Consider the following 21,752-nt stretch of genomic DNA (forward strand, 5'->3'; position numbering starts at 1 on the left):
AAATTTAAACATTTCGGACGTCGGCAAGAAATGGCCCCACTTAAAAAGAAATTCGGACGTCACTTAAACTCACGTCTGTTTTATTTATTTTTAGAATTGTAACGTTTGCGACGGGTAAAGACCGTCATTTATTGGTTGGCCCAGTTTTAATAAACTTCGGACGTTACTCAAAGTGACGTGCGGTTTTTTTTTTTTTTGTTAAACCCCTTACGACGGACTTTGACAGTCGGTTTTTCACAGTTTTTTAATTTTACAAACTCTTAAACTTTGTTGCATTGGAAACCATTTTGGATGTGGAAACTATTAATGTGTAAGAGGGGTCATAAAATCCTAATGGCATTTTTTATATGGTGTATATATACACTCTCCATTGGAGATGCCCTGACATTAGAAATGAGATTTGGCAATACGTTGATGATGCTCTAAGCATCTGAAATATCAGAAGATGACCGCAATCAAAATTGAAAATAATTAATTCACTGGTATGGGAAAACAAGTAAAAAATATCATAAATGTATTTATTGTTGTGACATTCCAATTATAGTACAAAAATATCGCAATATATTACGATATATATCTATATTTCAGCAAAGGATAAGTAAATATCGCAATATATTTAAAGATATTTACAACTACAAATATTGGTGATATTTCAACGATATTATTGATATTTTAAAATATATTACGATATTTTTTTATAATAATTTTATTTAATATTTATTATTATATTTCAAATAAATATAAATGATATATCAAAAATATCTACAATATCTATGATATTTGTTGATATTTTAGATATATTTATGATATTTGCATATAAAACAATATCAAATATCTCCGGAATATATCACGATACATATCCATAAATCAGAAATCGATATTTTGGTATATATCCTGATATTTTTTATGATTCGAATATCTCATTTCTCACATTGATATACACAGATTACTGCCTCCCCAAGTTTCCATGCTAACACTTCACTCACACTGCCCCAAAATGTATTCTCCTCCTCAAATCACTCTCTCTTCATTATCCACCACTTCACTCACACTCTCTCCCATCACCATCCTCAAAACCCACCTTCACCACCACACAATGAACAACTGCAAACCCAATCATTTATTTCCAACATCTGTAACTTAGTCCAACAATCATACCACCACCAACACCTTCACTTAACATCATCATTTAAGCACAAGCCTCTTTATTTACAACTCAATCCTTGTCTTATAACACCAGAACAAGCTGTTACTATTTTCGCTTCATTGTTTACCCATGCTGGTTCTATGGTAGCTTTAAGTTTTTTCTACTGGGCTGTTTCTTTACCTGAGTTTCGATACTTTATGCGTTTTTACATAATACCAACTACTTGTTTTATTGATTCTGGTAATTTAGAAAGAGCTCATGAAGTAATGAGGTGTTTAGTTGAGAGTTTTGCGGAAATTGGGAAAGTTAATGATGCTGTTAACCTTGTTATTGATATGGGTAATCAAGGTTTGGTTCCTAATGTTCATACTTTGAATTATATTCTTGGGGTTTTGGTAGAATTGGGTCTGGTTCATTTAGGTGAATATGCGTTTGATGAAATGTGTAAGAGAGGTGTTTCTCCTAATTCTTGTAGTTTTAACGTAATGATTGGTGGGCATTGTAGAGCCGGAAGTGGAGTTTCGGAGGTTGAAAGATGGTTGAAGGCGATGTTCGAGAAAGGCTATTTTTTGGATAATGTGGAGTGTACTTTGGTTGTTGATTTTTTCTGTAAGATGGGTTGTGCTGGTAAGGTGTTTGGGCTTTTTGAGAAGATGGTTGAGAAAGGGTATCCACCTAATGTGATCAACTACACTGCTTTCGTGAATGGGCTGTGCAAGCGGGGTAGTATTAAGCAAGCTTTTGAAGTCTTAGAGGAAATAGTAAGGAAAGGTTGGAAACCAAATGTTTATACGCATACGGCATTGATCGATGGGCTTTGCAAGAAAGGATGGACAGAGAAGGCATTTAGGCTATTTCTGAAGCTTGTACGAAGTGATAGTTACAAACCTAATGTGCATACATACACTGCGATGATCAGTGGTTATTGCAAGGAGAACAAGATGAACCGGGCTGAGATGTTGCTAACGAGAATGCAGGAACAGGGATTAGTTCCTAATACCAATACCTATACTACGCTAATTGACGGGCATTGTAAAACTGGGAATCTTGATCGAGCACATAAGCTGATGGATCAAATGGTAAAAGAAGGCTGCTCTCCCAATATATGTACATACAATACAATTGTTGATGGACTGTGCAAAAAGGGAAGAGTTCAGGAGGCTTACAGGCTGCTTCAGATGGGCTTTGGACATGGATTGAGTGCTGATCGATTCACCTACACGATTCTCATATCCGAGTACTGCAGGCGCTCCGATACTAAACAAGCCATTGTCTTGTTCAATAAGATGCTCAAAACTGGATGCCAGCCGGATATGCATACTTACACCACCTTAATTGCAGCGTTTTGTAAGCAAAGAAAAATGAAAGACAGTGAACAGCTCTTTCAGGATGCTGTCAAGCAGGGCTTGGCTCCAACTAAGCAAACTTATACATCCTTGATATGTGGGTATTGCAAGGATAGAAATGCTGACGCTGCATTGAAAGTCTTCGAGAAGATGGGCGAGCATGGTTGTTTAGCTGATTCAGTTACATATGGTGCTTTGATAAGTGGGCTTTGTAAGGAGTCACAGTTGGAGAAAGCTCGAAAGCTTTATGATTCAATGATAAACAAGGGATGTTCCCCCTGTGAGGTCACACGGCTGACACTAGCTTATGAATATTGCAGCAAGGATGACTCCATCACAGCCATAGCTATCTTGGATAGATTAGAGAAGAAGCATTGGATTCGAACAGTCAATACATTGGTTAGAAAGCTTTGCAGTGATGGCAAAGTTGAAATTGCATCTCTTTTCTTTAACAAATTGTTGGACAAAGACCCAAATGTGGATCATGTAACCTTTACAGCGTTCACAACTGCCTGCTATGACAGCCATAAGTATTCAGTTGCATCTAATCTGTCTGGAAGGATTTCTGAAGGGAGCACTTAGCAACAACCGCTGTTTCCTATGTGTGAATGAGATGAATTTTCTGGGGCAAGAAGGATACATGAACTTTATATTGTCGATAAACGTCTCCTTTGAGAAGGATTTGGCTCAAGAAGATACCTTGCAAAATCATTAATATCTTCAGTGGTTGTCTTGGGAAGGATCAGGGATCTTAAAAAAGGATAATCTTCAGAAGAGAGGTAAAATTATAATAAATTCATGTGTCATGTGTGGGAGAGAAAGTCCAATCTGCTCCGTCTCTGGGAATTTCTGTACTGGCAAAGAGATCTCAACGCACCCTTCGGACAGGCCACTCTCAAGCATCTATTGCTCAATTTGAAGTCTCACAATCTGTTGACAATTCTGTACTTCTTTGTTGTGGAGTTTATGGATTGAAAGAATGAGCATACTGCAACACGCTGGAATGATCTATTTTTGAGACGGCTCTTATTTAGGTATGCATCAATCTCCCAATAATTAAATATCTAACTAACTGATTTTTGACAGAAATGTATCTTTTAGTATATCAAAGATTTTAAGTTGTACTTCCTAATTTATTCATAGTTTTCATACACACTTAACCGAAACTTCATCATAACACATGAAGTAAGAGTTTTTTCTTCATTGCAACATGAGATAAAGACCCATAATGCGCTGGGCATTCTTGCATTCTTGCACTCTTTCGTTGTTTGTTTTTCAGTAGTATAAACATAAATGATCAACTTTGGAATGAAGTTGGAAAGTAAGTATGATATAACCATTCGATCTCATTTCTAGACATGCATTTTCTGCAACCTACACTTTATCTCTACCATTTTATTAACAACTGCTTATCTGAATAACAAATCAAATAAATAACCTTCTATCTCATTCATGCTTCTCTTCTCTTCTTTTACTTGTACCTCAAGTCTCCATTTGTAGACACTATCTTTCTTCATCCAGAGGATTGTGCATGGAGAATTGACAAGGTGGTAAAGAAGAAACAAAGAGGAGAATCCCTGGTGGACAAATTTAATGGAAATCTTTCGTTTTCATGCTACATCTGAGCTAAAAGAATCAATAGAATGGAGGTGGGGGAGGAGATGCGTAGGGTACACTGAAAATTGGGGGCAATGGGCCCTCATAGATTGGTGTAGGTGGTGGAGGTGATGAAGGAGGAGGTTCACAATGTATTGGAGGTGAAGGTGACGGTGGGGGTGGAGAATGATACCTACTTGGCGGCGTTGGAGGAGGTGGTGATGCATAGTGAATTGGAGGTGTTGGTTGGGGTGGGGAAGGCGGGGGTGGTGAGTTATGTACAATTGGTGGTGGCGGCGGTGAACTGTATATTGGTGGTGGTGGTGGTGGTGGTGAGAGTGGAGGTGGCGGGGGTGGTGAATTACGTAGAATTGGTGGTGGCGAATGGTAAACAGGCGGAGGCGGAGAATTGTACATTGGTGGTGGTGGCGGAGAATTGTACATTGGTGGTGGTGGTGGTGAGGGTGATGGAGGTGTCCAGTTGTGAACTGGTGGTGGTGGAGAGGGTTCTTCACATGGTGGAGGGGACAGAACTGGAGGCGGTGGAGATGGCTCTTCACATGGTGGAGGGGACCGAACTGGAGGCGGTGGAGATGGCTCTTCACATGGTGGAGGGGACTGAACTGGAGGCAGTGGTGGAGGTGGACTAAAATAAGTTTGCACAGGTGGTGGTGGCGAATGCGGAGGTGGAGGTGGTGGACTTGAATAATGTTGCACAGGTGGTGGTGGTGGAGAATATAAGGGTGGAGGTGGTGGAGATGGAACCCGATAAATGGGAGCTGGTGATGGAGGTAGTGAGGAAGGCGGTGGAGGTGGAGGTGGAGGGATGGGATGGTGGTGGTGGTGACAAATAGACAGGCGGTGGAGGTGGAGGTGGAGGTGGAGGTGAAGGGGATGGTGGTGGTGGTGACAAATAGACAGGTGGTGGAGGTGGAGGTGAAGGGGATGGTGGTGGAGGTGACAAATAGACAGGCGGTGGAGGCGGAGGTGAGTAAATTGACGGTGGTGGTGGTGACAAATAGACAGGCGGTGGAGGTGGAGGTGGGTAATTTGATGGTGATGGCAATGAAGGAGGTGACAGAGGTGGAGGTGAGTAAATTGGTGCTGGTGGTGGAGATAATGAGCCAACAGGCGGAGTGGGCGATACTGAGATTGGAGGTGAAGGTGGAGAAGGAGCTGAAGTAGCACATTTGAATGAATTACAATCAACAGGATGAGATGAAAACCCCTTGCATTGCTTGGCTGATCTTTGTGCTGGCCTACCAGGCAAGCAATTCTTTCTATCATCAAATTCAGACAGACGCAAACACACTGGAGGCTCACCAGTAAAAAAGTTATATGAGTATGTGAAATTCTGCAAATTTGGCAGCAAACAAATACTTGAAGGAATGGTTCCAGAGAGCATATTATTAGCCACATTCAACTGCTCCAAGCTAACCATCTCTCCAATTGTATCCGGCAATGGCCCCATTAACTGATTGAAACTCACATCCAACACTGTAAGATTCGTCAACAAACCAATCTCCTCTGGGAAACACGACCTTAGCCCATTGTTCATCAATATGATTTCATTCAAAGTACCTGCCATGTTGCCCAAACTTGCAGGCAAACATCCGTGAAACTTATTGTTTGCTAGAACAATAACAGATACAGGCGAGTTTCCAAAATTACTTGGAAGATCAAACGCAAACTGATTATTATTGATAAAAATGGCATCCAAATCTTTATCAAACAACTCACTGGGAACACTCCCTTCAAATTCATTAAACCTCAAATCCAAAAACTTCAAAGATGGTAACTGAAGAACCACTCCAGGAAATCTCCCAGCAAAACGATTATTACTAAGATCCAACTCAAATAACAGTTTCAATTTCTCAAATTTGTGAGGGACAGTACCACAAAAACGATTGGAATTGATATGAAACAATGCAAGATCAACAAGCAAACCTAATTCTTCAGGCAAGTACCCGGCGATATCGCCATGATTTAGATCAATACCAGCTACAGTTTGGATTGTTGAATCATCAGTTGCATTAGTGCAGAACACGCCTGTGTAAGAACAAACATCAGATCCGACCCAGTTTCCAGTTTGATTCAATGGATCAGAAATGATGGCTTGTTTCCAAGCTTGTAATGCAATATAAGCATTCTTGATTCTTGGGTTCTCAAAAACAAGTGAAGGGTCTGTAGAAACATTCTCTCCCCTGTCACCAAACTCATCTCTGTAGTATAAAAGTTGTCTATGACGAATGTACTTCACTTGTGCATCAGTGAGATCACTTGTGCTAGAAGTGAAAGTTTCCTGGGAAGAAATACAAGTAAGAAATATGGTCAAGTAAAGAAAGAAGAAGGTTTGCAGATAAAGATGGCTTCTCTTCATCTCACACTGAACATTGACAAGCTTTGAGAAGTCTCCTTATTTTTTCTTCTTACACTTGCCTCTTTTGATGCAAAAGTGTGTGTGAATGTATGAAGAAAGAAATGCGATGTTGGGATTGAGGGATTTGAGACTTTGAGATGAGGGTTTTGTAGGGCTTTGAGGAAGAGGCAATAAACATCACATACAGCTACAAACCAGCTAAAGCATTACCTCACACCCAAAAAAACTCGGTTCATTTCTTTACTATATTATATTTCTAATTATGATGACTTTATTCTAGTCTTGAAACTAGTTCTCACCCAACAAAACAAGCTAGAGTTTAGAATAAATATTTATAATAATTGTCATTTAGTTTGTTACAGATGGAATTGAGGCAAGGCTGGAAGACAGAGAGATTAACAAAACAAAAGAGAATTTTGAATGAGAGCGGAAAAATAAAATTGTGGGACCCATCTTCTTTTTCTAGGACAGAAAACATGAAAGAATTACATGTGAGTGGGGTCAACGTGTCACGTCGTGCACGGCTGGATAGTAGGCGCAGAGGTCACTTTTTGGTGCACCGCGTCCCGTGAGTTGGAATGTGTTGTGACACGTCAGCAGCTTAGATTTTTCGTCGACATTGAGTCAAGAAGCTTTACACCCTTGGATAGATGTTAGTGATGACATCTAGAAAATTGTATGGTATGAAAGAAAGGAGGATGAGATGCTAAGGTTTTCGCTTTCTCTTTAGCTTGCAGCATGCTAAACGCGTTTTTGTTTTGCAATCATGGGTTGACTAGTAAAATTCGAATAAAACTTGGATGATCCCTTTATCTTTTGCCACTCGGCTTTCTGTTAGCTCAAAAGCAATATTCTCAATTTTGATAAATTCTTTGTTTTCTTTTTCTTTGTGGGTTTAATATTTTGAAACCACTACTTTTCTTGTTAAAAAAAATGACTTGAAAGTTTTACTTCTTGTTAAAAAAAAATGACTTGAAAGTTGAAACTCATCAGTCAGCATAGTACAAATGCCCATTTTTTTTATTGGCTTTTGAAAAATCACTTGTCTGGAATTTAGTTCGCTGAAATTTGGTCTGCATCAATAATTCTTTGCATGATTTGTATTTTTCTGACCACCCATTCCTTGACTGTTAACTTCCCATCAAAAAAATAAGTCACTGTTTTAACCACACGGACAGATGTAAGTTCAAATATTTAGGGCAAAGTTCGGCCGACATTCCAATACAAACCAACATGGGTAGCGCCTGAGCACATATACTGTCAGTTGAGTTACGCTGTCCCAGAGTTTGCTGTCTACCTATCCAAAATAGATCACAACCGCTTATATAATGTCTCGAGATTTACACACAAAAATATCAGTGTGTATTTGAGTATTTCAATTCAAACCGACAGTGCTTGCTTTAACAAATTTTCAGGACAGCAAAACCGGACTCCAGCCCGTGCTTGCTTTAACAATTTTTCTGGAATTTTGTATTGTTTTATCCTCTTTCAGTTTGATCTTGATGTCATGGCATAAACCAAAATTATAGTTGGCGGAAACAAACAACATTTCCTGATAAATTATGGCATTTCCTGGCATCATCAACTATTCAAATAAGTGAGTTTCCTTTATTAGTCCGATACTCCGATCAAATCACCTGATGCTTATTGATTAACTGTGTGAAATCAAGAAAAGGAGGGAAAATAATCTAATTTACATTAATTTGTAACAATATCTAAACAAATAAATAACAATAAAACAAATTTGCCAGCCAAAAAAGCATAAAGAAATACAAAAATAATAAAATGGAATATGCTAACCCTGAATTGATCCCTAACACAATAATACTCAGAAGTCGCCCTCCTGGAAAAATGACATACTTGAAAAACAAAAGGAAAAACAATTTAAATAAAATAAAATAAAAGGGGGAGAAAGAAGCTTCCAAGCATCTGCTATGAACAAATTGAAGCTGGAAAATTTTATTAATACATGCTTCTTTATAAAAGAATCAGTATACACGCCTCTAATGCCACCAACTAAACAGATGGTCCTGGTAAAGTCTTCGTGGCCTCCCGAGAGTGGACAACCAAACCTGATATAAAAGCAATAAAGGAGAAAAAAGAAATAAATTAAACCATGAAGAACCTGTAGTAAACATGTATTGATTTTAGCTTTGCCTAAGGGTGGAATTTGAGCCGAGGGCTCGGAGCTCGGCTTGGGCTTGGCTAGCAAATAAATTTCTTCGTTTACTTATATGAGCCGAGCTCGAGCTCAAATAAAAGCTCGTGTAACAAATGAGCTTGATGAATTTCGTTTAGTTCAAATAGCATATCTATAGTGTAAAATAACAGAATGGCTCTCGTTTAACTATATATTTCGAGCTCAATTTAAAGCTCGTGTAATTAGCGAGACGAGTTTGAGCATGGTAAAGCTCGGCTTGTTTAGCTCGAATTCCACCCTTAGCTTTGCCACACGAGATTTGAAAGAGAGTCAGAATGGCACTAAAAATTTGCCAACCAGAAACCATTTTTCCATTGTTGCGTAATCACAGTTAGAATCAAGGGTTCCATGGTTGGGATGAATTTAAAGGAAACACAATAAATAAGGGATTCAACAGAAAACCCTGCTTGTTTGCAGTGCAGAATTATGCTCCTTAGTTGTAACTAAAACAAAGTAGTTCTAAGCAGGGGGGACAGCTGTCATTCATATATGTGCTTTCACCACCAAAAACACTATCATCTTAGCTGCAACAACTTTCAAATTTAAATGACATCAAACTTATGAATGCATTGGATGCTAGGATGATAGAGATTTTCGAGGTGCACCATCTCTGAGACCTTGCTAGGAAGATAGGAGCGCGCCATTAAAGCAGCCTCAGGTATCCGGTTGCTGCAGAATATAACTCCAGTATGACTAATATTCGCTCCAGTATGACTAAATAGTCATGAAGAACAATAGATTTAAATGAACAAACTTGTTTCGGATATACAGGATGGTAACATTTACCTCTCTATCAATAACTGGAGCCACTATTCCAATCTACCAAGCATGAAAAGACAAAGGAACGCAACATTGTTCTTCCCATGCTCCTTCGCAAGAGATGCCAGATTCGTTATTCCTTCTACATCTCCAAGAGCAGAATAGAGAAGCACAAACCATTCAAGTCTGTTGCATGAAAGCATTTCTCAGCCATATCCAACTGCATCAGGGTAAATGCTTGAATTAGATTTTCACTTTTGAGGAAACAAAAGAACTATAACCATAGGTGCCAGAAGCGTGAATTAAGACAGCACAAATATTAACTTATAAAAAAACAGGATAGAAAGAAAAAAAGGGGTATCACATTTAGGTTTATTTCAGGTGATCATTTCAATTTTGAATAAAGATCTTCTTTGATCATTTTAATAGTCTCAATTGACATAAAAGATTACCATTTGACATGTAATCATGCCACAGGAGGGGTAGAACCATGGTTGTCTACTCATGTATCCTACTGTCTACCGGTTTGCATTTTTAGGGTATTGTGTGGTATATGAGTTGGTGGTGGATGTGCATATACAGAAGTATAAAACACCTCTGAGATAATGAAATAGATCAAAAAACATATTATCTCCATCAAATATAGGATCATGTACAGATAGATCAACTTTATTTAACTTTATACACAAGTAACATTGGTGCCTTAAGCTGTAACGTGTATAACAATAGGTGTGGTGCTTATATTGGAATCATGTGGGAATCACTAGTTTTGTAATTGGGATACGCTAGTTTTGTAATTTTTTGTATTTAAGAATCATATGGGAATGTAGTTAGCTATTCTTAACTCCTTGCTAAGTGCTACCTATCCTGATAGTAACAATTTATTGGGAACGAAACATAAGTGTTGTGGACCAAAAAAAACAGGTGTGGTGGTGCTTATACTTGCATAAAAATAAAATCTACAAGTATGTCTGATATTCTGTTCACTTTTTACTTGCATAAAAATAAAATCTACTAGTATGTCTGATATTCTGTTCACTTTTTTTCTTCATTTTTCGGAAAATCTCACAGGGTATGCATAAAACCAATGAAGTCAAAATAAGAAGCACCAAGACTTTGTTCTTAATATTCACTTTTAACCTTCTCATCAACACCATCATCCATTCAAAGCAAGAAACAAACAATACTCACAACTATGGCACGTCCTTAACTGATCATAAAAAACAAAAATACACCATAAAAACTTTAAAATTTCTACAATCTCTCACATGCTAAACTCTAACAAGAATAGTTTAAGTTCAATTCCCTTTACCAATCAAAAATTGGAAGAACTTCAAACACAAACAGCATCTCGCTTCTTTTTTAACAGAATGCAAATAGCCACATACGGTCTTTTGAATGATATCCAGAGATCAAATTTTTAGAAAGATTAAAACCAGTATCTCCGTGTCAAAGGAAGAGTGAGTGTGTGTGTGTGTGTGTGGGTGGGGCGGGTGGGGTGGGATCAAAAGATATAACCAAGTAAGCAAATACCTTTCAAATGGACATAGCTAATTCTCCCAACTGCTTCCATCTGGATTCACTCTGTAATTCTGTAGCGATTTCCTAGAAAGGCAGGAGAGAAACAGGTTGAGCACGAGATTATGAACATCATGCTAAACAGGAATAAGAATAAGCTTAAGATTTCATTGCTATAGTGACACAAAAGTCTAGAACTGTAGTAAAGGGATTTCGCTGACTCCTGATGCATAGTGCAACGTTGGTTGTTACAGCGAGCTGACACCTTAAAAACATAAAAGATATTTTTTCTATTTCAACAACGGCATAGGTTTCACACCAGAGGGAGCCGATAAGCAATCCCTTTAGAGGTGCACTGTGCTGTGGTTCTCACACAAGTTAAATCGCTGTGCGGCTCCCATGCACAAAGAGCCATAGACCAACTATACAGATATGTAGGTACACTGTTTAACCACATTGTACCAGCAGAACAAAATTTGTATTTGTATACAGCGCAATACTTTTTAACTAGGTTACATTGACACCGGGACACGGATAAGTACCAGCAAAATATCAAAATTGAGATAAATTACATGCAATATTTGTATACATCCGCAATTTTTTCAAAATTGGCGTGTCCATTGTTTTTAACCATTGTCAAAGTACGATTATTTTTTGTGTTTTGAAACATTTCAGGCATATAGCTCAAAAGGCTTACAAGATACTAAAGCTCTTGATAAAGGTAGCTTAATGGCAGTCCCCAAAAAAGGAAAAACAGAAAGTGACTACACAATGCTAATTAGTTTGACATTGGTCAAAGCAGAACTCATTGCATTGACGATTTTTTTTAAATTGGTGAAGATAAACAAGTATATAACGAAGTTGAACACATCATATAATTCTTCCCCTTAACAGACACACGGAATACTGTCCAACAGATAAATTATGCAACATACCTATTATGTTGCTCCTTGGGAATTGTTGGCAAAATTTCATTTGCCTGCTCAATGTCCCCATGAATTACAAGAGTTTTGTACTCAATCAAGCTAAGAAGTAGGGTGTATCCCATAACACTGCAACAAAAGATAATTCAAGTCCTCAGCAATCTATAACTAAACTTACAACCACCAGGAAATCACAAAGAGAACACTCACTTGAACTCCTTATTTATAAGATAAACGCAACTCTGATTGGCAAGATATCCCAACAAGTACATTGGCCGATCCAAGTGAAACATTGTGGTAACTTGCAAGGTTACAATAAAGATCAAGATGACTCGTTATAACAAACTGTAAGTGGGTTGGACCACTTAGGTCTGCCCACATGGATTAAGGATCCATCCCCAATATAAGCTACTCCCTGGATCGTAGGATCGTAGTCCTACTAGATAGAATAGAATCTATCTTGAATCTCTTGTTACGCAAGAGTCGTGGGAATTAGCTAGTTGCCTGTTTGGTTTTATATACCTTACGTAGGTATTAGAAACACAACAAGTAGAAGAAAAAAAGAACAAAACAAGCTATCTCAAATTCTTACTCTCTTCTTTCTCTATTCACCAAGGAGTGGAGTTTAAGGTGTGGATTCAAAGGATTGTTACTAGAATCAACCCTTTGAATCCACACCTTAAACCCCACTCCTTGGTGAATGGAGAAAGAAGAGAGTAAGAATTTGAGATAGCTTGTTTTGTTCTTTTTCTTCTACTTGTTGTGTTTCTAATACCTACGTAAAGTATATAAAACCAAACAGGCAAATAGCTAACTCCCACGACTCTTGCGTAACAAGAGATTCAAAATAGATTCTATTCTATCTAGTAGGACTACGATCCTACGATCCAGGGAGTAGCTTATATTGGGGATGGATCCTTAATCTGTGTGGGCGGACCTAAGTGGTCCAACCCACTTACATCTCTCACTCACCCACATAGGACAAATCTTAATATCTCTCAATATCTCTATTACTCATCTTTGCATACAAGGAATAAGGTGTGCGACCTCACGAGAAAAATAAAGAGCAACAAGAGCAATATTATTAAGTTTTCACCCAACTAATAAAAACGCATCACCCATAAGCATCTCATATATGCCTTAGACATTGTTGATTACACTGGAATCAGCACTCTTAATCCCTCGTATAAAGCAGTGCTACATCCCCTCCTTATTTTGTACTAGTGACATATTAAAAATATAGTCGTGGTGTATCTCGTATATGCCTTAGACATTGTTGATTACACTGGAATCAACACTCTTAATCCCTCGTATAAAGCAGTGCTACATCCCCTCCTTGTTTTGTACTCATGACATTAAAAATATAGTCGCGGGCCCGCTATGAATCACAAAATATGATGTAATATCAAAAAACTATTTCCTAAGTATTAATACTAGTTCAATTATATTCAGTCGTTTTCCTAGAAATGCCCCGGTAAGTATCGTCGTACTTAGGAAGCATACTAAAGTAGCGTCACCAAATATTCTTTTCATGACATAACCTTAGGTTAAGAAAGGCATACTATAGGAAAAAGTTTTAATTATCCTAGTGGCTCACCCAACAATGAAGAAGGGATTCATTCATTGTTCTCACTATCTGTCGGCAAAGCACATACAGTATGTTATGTATGCTATGGCATTATCCCACTAAAATGGGTATGTCACTTGCAAAACTGTAACACCATACAAATCTTTGTCTAGTCCCTAAACAAGCGCCTAGCTTGAGTTTTATCCCAGTCACTCTCTAGCGCTTGTTAAGAAAAAACACTCATATTCGGCTTAACTACAAGCTACATAAAATTGTGGATAAATTTTATGTTCGACCTTTGTTTTATAAGGTCTCATCTTAGTTCTAACTAAGACGACATTCAAGAATTTTAAAAAATATTCTTTTCGCTCTTCTAGTGCCAAAAATATAGATATCTCATCTTGCTCGCTTTCCAAGTGCCAAGGTGAATCACCCATGTGACTAGGTCGATTCAAGCCCGGTGACAAAAACAAATCAAGAATGTGTAATTAAAAGAATATTCCAAAAAATCTGAATTAATGAAATATACCATGGTGGAGACTTGAAATTGAAAGGTTACACCGATGCAGAACAATCCTACTCAAGAGACAAGGCTAGTAACAACTCTCAAGGTTATCATTCTTTATATTCGGGTTTCTTCCCCTAGGACTAAGGTATGTTCTATAACTCGAATAGCATGTTAATGTATTATTTAACACAAACAAACTAATTTTCTTAGTTTACAGGACAAACAAACATGCAATCCCAAGACCAATATAAAGCCTACCTCACCAGTTCATTACCATAAGGATCTCCATTACCGTTAGTTGCACACAACTGGCCAAAGTTTTCAAGAGTCTGTTGTTGCGGATAACCATCTTGTCGAACCACACCAGTAGGAAGATTCGAAGGCGCTGAGTTAGGCCTATAGTGAATAGCTTGAGGTATAACAGTTTCATATATATATATATATATAGTAGGCATGTGCTTAACAGTCAATTGTTGTTGTTCAATCCACTCTTCGAAAGCCTCAACATGTCCTGCTCTTTCAACAACATTAACGATTATCGGTGCCGAACTTATTGTACGCTCCATAAAAGGTTTGACGAAAGCTTGTCAAGGAGCAGTAATTCCAACTTGGTTCAAAAAATCAGTATATATGTGAAGGAAAAGAAGAGTGGTTATGGTCTGTATTGGGCCTTTTCGATACAAGACTGAGCCTGTAGGGTACTGCTGATGAGTGATGACCAAGTGTGGACCTGATTGGGACTGAATGGGGCTGGACGTAGCTAGTTGTGGCCTGAGCATGAACTGTTGGGTGCTGGTACTGACTTGTTTGGGGTCTGGGCTGGGCTGCCACGGGCTGAACGTAGCCTGTACTGGCCTGGTACATGCCTGGAATCACGTTGACATGTTGGTAACATACTACAAAATATTAGGATATAGGTATTTATCGATACTCAATTTCTCGATATCTTTATATATATATATTATAGCTCTACCCTCTTCAATTGAGAAAGCGTTTCTAAGGTGTCCACGTGTCATGACTAATTAAGAAAAAGTAGGAGATAAAATAGAAAACAAATATTTATCTTTATCCGTAGATATATATTATAGTTATATCTTCACCGATCTATTTTTTGGAGCACTCGCAAATACTTTAGTTTTTTCTAAACTCTATTATTAATTATAAAAAAGTTGAATATAAATAAGGAAACAATCCCAAGAGTTTCACAGAGTCTCTAATTTTTCCTAAACACTATAGCTAATTACGAAAAAAACAACCCCATCTATAATTTCACAGAGTCTCCAACTTTTCATAAACAATATAGCTAATTAAGGGAAAAAAAAATGAGACAAAAAATTAAATTGCTAAAAACAATAGTTTTAACCGAATACGATTTTCCTAAAACCCTTTCGATTTGATGCGTCGTCCACTGTGGGATTTAGACATTTATTCATGGTTAAGAATTCCAAAAATCACAATTCTGACCACAAATAGGGATCGTAGCGCTGGTGTAGAAGAGATGAACAGGAAGCTGATAGATATGACAGAATTTTCGTTTAGGAACACTTCTGTAACAAGGAATGAATGGGCTATAAAGCTAGCAAAGTGGGCTAATTCTGATGGCCCTAAACAGTTTTATTTGTACTGCCCTAGGGATATTTTACCTATTTTAATATAATGTATGAAGGTTTTATAAAAAAAAATACATAATCTAGTTCACAAGTCTACAATAATTCAACAAATTGTTAACTTCCTAAAATGTTATAAGTTTATGTAATATTATATATAATGTTATATAGACTTATAAAATATTAACATTGAAAATAAAAAATTACATTGTTTTTTTTTTTTTTTTTTTTAAGTGAAAATTTTATTGATAATGAGTTTTACAAATAATTAGGACAAGCGTGCAACAAACTGCATTGCGCCGCAAGTCCTTTATGAATTTGTGTTTTTTGTTTTTTTTTTGGGTTGAGGTCTGACTGTTTGTTTAAAAATTGAGAGTGAAGTAAAGTAAGGAGAGCATACGAGTTTGTTATGGGTGATTAGAATTATATAAACTGACCGGTTGGGCTTTAGGCCTTTGGCTATTTATTTTAGTCTCATCAACCCATCAAATATTCAAAGACACATTTGTCCATCTTTAATAATTTTGAACTTAAAATAAATGATAAATGATAATTTTGTAAGGGCAAAAAGAGAAGTAAAAAAAAATTGGTTTATTAGAATGTTTTTTATTAGTTTTTTTTTTTTCATACTATTTTTTTTGTTGATAATATTCTTACTATAGTTGTAAAAAATTTGGGGGTGCGATAGTGAAAGTTTGCTAAAAACATTAGGAGTGCAAGTCCTTATAATTTGAAGATTTTTCTAGTCAGTTATGTGGTAGTGGAACTTTTCTAATCTCAGGGGTGCGACCGCCCCCACACGCACCCCCTTATATTCATCTATGGGGTGCAAGTTTCTAGGGCTGGTAATGGGTTGGATCGGTCCGGATATATGTAAATCCAAAACAGATCCACTTTTCAACCATACAGACCCAGAATCGGACCGGACCCGAATGGATATTTGAGTTAGAGAACCAAAACCGAACCGAAAACTTTTTTTTAATTCCGGATCCGATCCGTTCTGAACCAATAAGCTCAATTTCAACCCGGTGAACTGAGTTTTTTATAATTGGATCATAATTTTTGTTATATAAATATTAAATAATTTTTTTTGCTAAACACAAAAAACAAAGTACACAAATCCAAAAGGCATAATGAATGATTTGAAATCCAAATTTGTAAGAGAGGCCGATTTTCCTTTAGATATAAACCATATTTTTATTATGTAAAAAACATATCGTAATATTACATATGTATTTTGAAACTTTAAATATTGCAATGTTGCAAAAGGTAATAGAAATATATAGTGGAGGAAAATTAGGAAGAATAAGACTAAAATTTTTAATCGGATCAGGCCCATAACGGTTCGGTACATACTTAATCCAGAACCAATCCAATAAGAGTCCGGTTCTGATTTTCAAAACCCAAAACCGGTCTAATATGCTAACTATCTATTCCAAACCCGCTTTTATTGGTTCGAACCGGATCGGTATCGGTTCATCTTGACCCATTGCTAGCCCTACAAGTTCGGATCAAATGACACGGATACTAGAATCGTGACATACTCAAACTTTACGTTTTCGATAAAAATCTTCCCGTTTCTTTAGGAAAACTAATCAATGTTTAACAACTCAATCTCAACAGAAAAGAAGTTAAAATGGGGCAATCAAAATCCCTTTAACTTAAGGACCAAAACAATTGTGTAACGTAAGCACACCTTCTCTTATTGTAAACAACCATATCTTTTCAGATATACTCTTTTCGTGTTTCACTCATACTCCAATATGGGAAAAACTACTAGTTCTCCAACCACTGAATCTAGTGAAGTTGTTGAAGTTAATAGTATTGATGCTAATGAAGAGTTTCTCCAATCTTTTCCACCTGGATATCGCTTTGCTCCTCGTGATGACGAGCTCATAGAGCACTATCTTATGAACAAGCTCTCCAATCTCAACCTGCTACCAATCAATAACATTAAAGATGTAAATATTTACAAGCACAATCCTCAGGATTTGACAGGTATTTTATACTAGTTTTATCGAGTTAAATCAGTAGAAGTAAGTCTATGTTACCTTCTAGATCCTTTTTTCAGTTAAAGCACTCCCTTTACAATAATTAATTTCCATTGCAACTCACTTATTAGTATGAACTTTCAGAACTTCATAGATAATAGTTGCTTAGGTTAGTTATATATGTTATTTGACTTTATCACACTAAAAAAGGTTTATTTTTCTTAACAAATGTGTTTTGTTATTGTTGTTATGCTATTGTTCAAACTTTATACGAATGCGGTTTATATAGCTTTACCTTAAATGTTGTGTCAATTTTGGTGGAAGGTTTATACACTACCATGAATTTTAGAAGTCTTATTTTTCATGCAACTTTCTTTATTCTTAGTCTTTCAATGATCCATAGATCTTTACAAGAGATATGGTGATGGAGAGAAACAATGGTACTTCTTCACACCTAGGGATCGCAAATATCTAAATGGAAGCCATCCGAATCGCGCAGCTGGCAATGGATATTGGAAGGCCACTGGAGCTAGGGGTGGGAATTTGGCCCTAACGACCCTAACCCGGCCCTGACCGACCCGACCCTAAGCCCTATAAAGCCCTCACAACTAAAGCCCTCACAGAGTTTAGGGCCGGGCCGGCCTGGCCCTAATGCCTTCTAGGGTAGGGCTAGGGCTAAGATTCTAAAACATAGGCCCGACCCTAACCAAGCCCTAACCGGTCTTGTTTCACACTTTCACTATAAACACACATACTATAATTGTCCAACTCTTTGTTAAATATTTTCAATTAAAATAACATTGTCCTTTGTAATTTATCACTTACACCCAATGGTACTTTCAATAACTTGTCTTATATAATAAAACTTGTCAACTTAATGTACCATGAAGAACAATGAGCACTAGCCTAATAAAAATAAAACTTTATTCCTTTGATCATCAAGTCAAAGTCCATAACTTATTATTCTCAATTTCTTTTCTCACTTATTTCTTATAAATTATATTTTTATTCACATCCAAGCCAAGTCTAAAACTAAAGATTTCCTTCCACACCATTAAAAGCAAAATACTGAGGAAGACATTTGTAACATAGAAACCAAAAAACAACCTTTGTCAGAAAAATGACATTTGTAATCTCAAACCTTTCTCCATCACTTGTTCAAAAGCCAATATTTTCATTTCTATATACAAAGCTTGAATCACTTTTAAATTAGAAGAAAGGTAATATTATATTTGTTTGAATCTATTATAGAAATAATTTATGATATTACAAATAGTTTAACAACTTCCATGACCCTTAACCAAAACTATTATGTTTCTTCTTTATATCTATTACTTCTTCCTTTAAAATGATAATATAATTATTTGTCTATGTATTTCAATTTAAAATGTAATTTTAGTGAGGTTTGAGTACAAGGAAGAACAAATTCCGAACTCTCGATGTACTTGAGTTCATTAGATTGTGGATGTGCATTTTAAATTTTGGACTTATACAGATTATTACTAGATTGGTTGGACTTTGAGTTTGTAGATTATTGTACATTTTTGTAATATAAATGAGTTTTAAACTGATGTAGAAAAAAAAAAAAAAAAAAAAAAAAAATATATATATATATATATATATATATATATATATATATATATATATAAAGGCTTTTTAGGGCGGACCTATATATATATAGGTCCCGCCCTAAAGCCTTTTAAAGAGGGCTTAGGGTAGGGTAAGGGCTTGAGGTTTAGACTTGTGACCCGCCCGACCGACCCGCCCTATTTGATTTTTAGGGGGCCGACCCAATTCTAATATTTGAAGGGCTTTAAATGTTTAGGGCCGGGCTAGCCCGACCCGGCCCATTGCCCACCCCTAACTGGAGCTGACAAAGATATCACAACAACTAATACCAAAGATGCCAAAAAAATAGGAGGAAAGAGGAAAGTTTTGGTCTTTTATGTAGGGAAGGCCCCTAAAGGAGCTAAAACAAAGTGGATCATGCACGAGTACAGAGTAGATAATGAGATTCCTCGGAGTAGAGCAGGATTACATGACATGAGGGTAGTAAGACAAATAATTTTTTATCTTTGTTTAATTTTTTTTTGCTCACTCTCAAAGAAAGCAATTCACTTCACTATTCTCATTTTTCACATTTTTTTAATTTAATATTATGGGATGATCCTACTTCAAGAAGAATCTTGGGTCTGGATTCATTATTGTACCCGAACTTCACTGCCTGAGGAAGATCTCCTGGACTAGCAAGGAAGTATACGGTCTAATTCCCAGGCCTACATAACGACTTCTAACAAAAGAATCTTATTTATACTTAACTTCCTAAACAAATATATCTAATAAGAATCCTATTAATACTAAACTTCTAATGACATAATAAAACCTAAACAAACCTATATATAAAAAAAACTCACGATCCTACTAACACAAAACAAAAAACAAAGGTAAACTTTCAGTTTTTTCTTTTAGTCTGATTTACATTAGTTTTACATATATAACTGAGTTTTTTTTTCTTTTTTTCATTGCATGCAATAGAAGATATTCAATCAAGGCTTCAAAAAGAGTTAACAAAAATGGATAAGGTAAACAATTTCTTTTCCAGTATCTTATTTAATAATTTTGTTGATTTCTCTTTTATGATTCAACTGATGATAATATTAAAGTTTAAACACATGAGATATTACCGTCTTTTAATTCAAAATTATATTGAACTATATTGAACTTAAGACCTGTATTAGTGTAACAACCACTCACTATTAACTGTTCTTGGAACCCCTCTTACCCCTCCTCTTTATAATTCTTCTCGAGTTGAAGCTATTATTAATGAAATTATTGGGAGAGACAACACGACAATTATTGATGAAATTATATGAAATATAAGAGCAGACCAAAGGAGAACATATCAACTTTCAAATCATCCATATGATTAAAAATTTATTTTAAAGGGGAAAGGTGTGTGTGTATAAGGTACGGTATAGTATATATATGTAACTAGAGTATAAGAAAATGCATGTTTTTATATCAAAATTATGTAATGCTGGAACCAAGTTTAGTCGTATATATATACCTGCACTTATTCACTATAGCCCACTTTGACACACATTTGGTATCCTCCTACAAAGCCTACAAAACATGTATACTATATAAACTAATGTAATTTTTAAAATGCAGCTCATGGAGTATGAAACCAAACACAAAATTTCACTCAAGACAGCGTTGAGAGAAATTCTAATCAAGGAAAAAATTCAGGAAGAACCAGTTTACATATCAAAGATTGAAAACAACCGATACACTGCAGATGTCATAATAGATTTGCCGATAATGAGAGAAATCTTCAAAAATCCAAATTATCCTGTAAGCCAATCATTTTCGGGGACGTATCAAACTAAGAAAGTGGACTCAGAAAATGCGGTGGTAGGAAACACTATCCGCTTTCTACAACAGATATACAAATTTGAGGTTTTAGACGTCAACCACAAAGAAGTCATTACTAAACGTGAAGAGCTGCATGAAGCAAATACTAGAGAAAAACAAGTTCATCAAGATATTGAAAACTTGAGAAAAGAAAATGCCTATTTGAAGTCAATAAATGAAGCATTGCTTATAGGAGGACCAAATTGGGATATGGACTACCTAAGCATCCCAAATAATTCATCAGATTTGGATGAAGATTAACGTAGTGTTTTTCAAGCTGAATTATATATTGGATTATCCATCAAATTTATATTTTTGTTTTTTCAATTTGAATTATCTATAGTTCATCATAACTTAATGAAATATTTATTTTAGGACATATACCCATATCAGCACATTGTCTATTAAAAAAACAACATTTGCAGTTGCAGTTACATAGGCTATGGCCTTCGGTAATTTTATTAGCCGTGCGCTTACTTTAACAATTTTTCTGGAATTTTGTATTGTTTTATCCTCTTTCAGTTTGATCCATGGCCCAAAATATCGCCGAGATATCCGATATCTCGCCGATATATCTCGGTAAATTGGTACACCGATATCGATATTTCCGACATATATCCACCGAATATTGAACCCCTTTTTTTCCGAGATATATCGGAATTTCCGATATGAAAGTTTATATCGCCGATATAATCGATATTTCCGAGATAATCGATATATATCAATTGACTTTTTGACCAATTATTTATTGAAATTTCCGAAATATCCGAGATATATCGACAAGATATCCGAGATA

The 21,752-nt window shown here is 36.3% G+C and overlaps 2 protein-coding genes and 1 pseudogene across 8 annotated transcripts; 1 reads left to right on the forward strand and 2 right to left on the reverse strand.

Annotated features, from left to right (window-relative positions):
• Positions 1-823: 823 nt before the first annotated feature.
• LOC147507592 (Pentatricopeptide repeat (PPR-like) superfamily protein) lies at positions 824-4,875 on the forward strand. The gene has a single exon (XM_086600311.1). It carries the CDS (start codon positions 1,288-1,290, stop codon positions 3,073-3,075), a length of 1,788 nt encoding a protein of 595 aa, XP_086456437.1. The 5' UTR covers positions 824-1,287; the 3' UTR covers positions 3,076-4,875.
• Positions 3,822-6,469, reverse strand: LOC147507593 (leucine-rich repeat extensin-like protein 5 pseudogene; annotated as a pseudogene). Its single transcript, XR_015217709.1, has one exon. The product of XR_015217709.1 is annotated as a leucine-rich repeat extensin-like protein 5 pseudogene (transcript).
• Positions 6,470-8,239: 1,770 nt separating this feature from the next.
• On the reverse strand, positions 8,240-14,582 carry LOC147507594 (uncharacterized). Of its 6 annotated transcripts, none has more exons than XR_015217711.1 (6): positions 14,203-14,578; positions 11,882-11,998; positions 10,962-11,033; positions 9,456-9,648; positions 9,287-9,338; positions 8,240-8,541 (listed from the first exon to the last, which is right to left on the reverse strand). XR_015217711.1 is itself a non-coding variant. In XM_086600312.1 (4 exons), exons 1-3 carry the CDS (start codon positions 14,508-14,510, stop codon positions 10,979-10,981), a joined length of 480 nt encoding a protein of 159 aa, XP_086456438.1. In that variant the 5' UTR covers positions 14,511-14,582; the 3' UTR covers positions 9,823-10,638; positions 10,962-10,978. The 6 variants fall into 6 exon arrangements, 1 of the variants encoding a protein (XP_086456438.1); XR_015217710.1 differs by having other exon boundaries at positions 9,275-9,338; XR_015217713.1 differs by lacking the exon at positions 14,203-14,578 and adding an exon at positions 12,080-12,509 and having other exon boundaries at positions 9,275-9,338.
• Between the last annotated feature and the right edge of the window lie 7,170 nt (positions 14,583-21,752).

Source organism: Coptis chinensis, chromosome 3 (assembly GCF_015680905.1).
Source record: "Coptis chinensis isolate HL-2020 chromosome 3, ASM1568090v1, whole genome shotgun sequence".
Classification (NCBI taxonomy): domain Eukaryota; kingdom Viridiplantae; phylum Streptophyta; class Magnoliopsida; order Ranunculales; family Ranunculaceae; genus Coptis; species Coptis chinensis.

Coding starts and splice junctions, on each gene's coding strand:
- LOC147507592 (XM_086600311.1), top strand. CDS start 1,288: ATGGTAGCTTTAAGTTTTTTCTACTGGGCTGTTTCTTTACCTGAGTTT.
- LOC147507594 (XM_086600312.1), bottom strand. CDS start 14,510: ATGGAGCGTACAATAAGTTCGGCACCGATAATCGTTAATGTTGTTGAA. Junction 11,999..14,202: donor TATGGTAATGAACTGGTGAG/GTAGGCTTTATA, acceptor CTTTTGTTGCAG/TGTTATGGGATACACCCTAC. Junction 11,034..11,881: donor CCCAAGGAGCAACATAATAG/GTATGTTGCATA, acceptor CTGCCTTTCTAG/GAAATCGCTACAGAATTACA.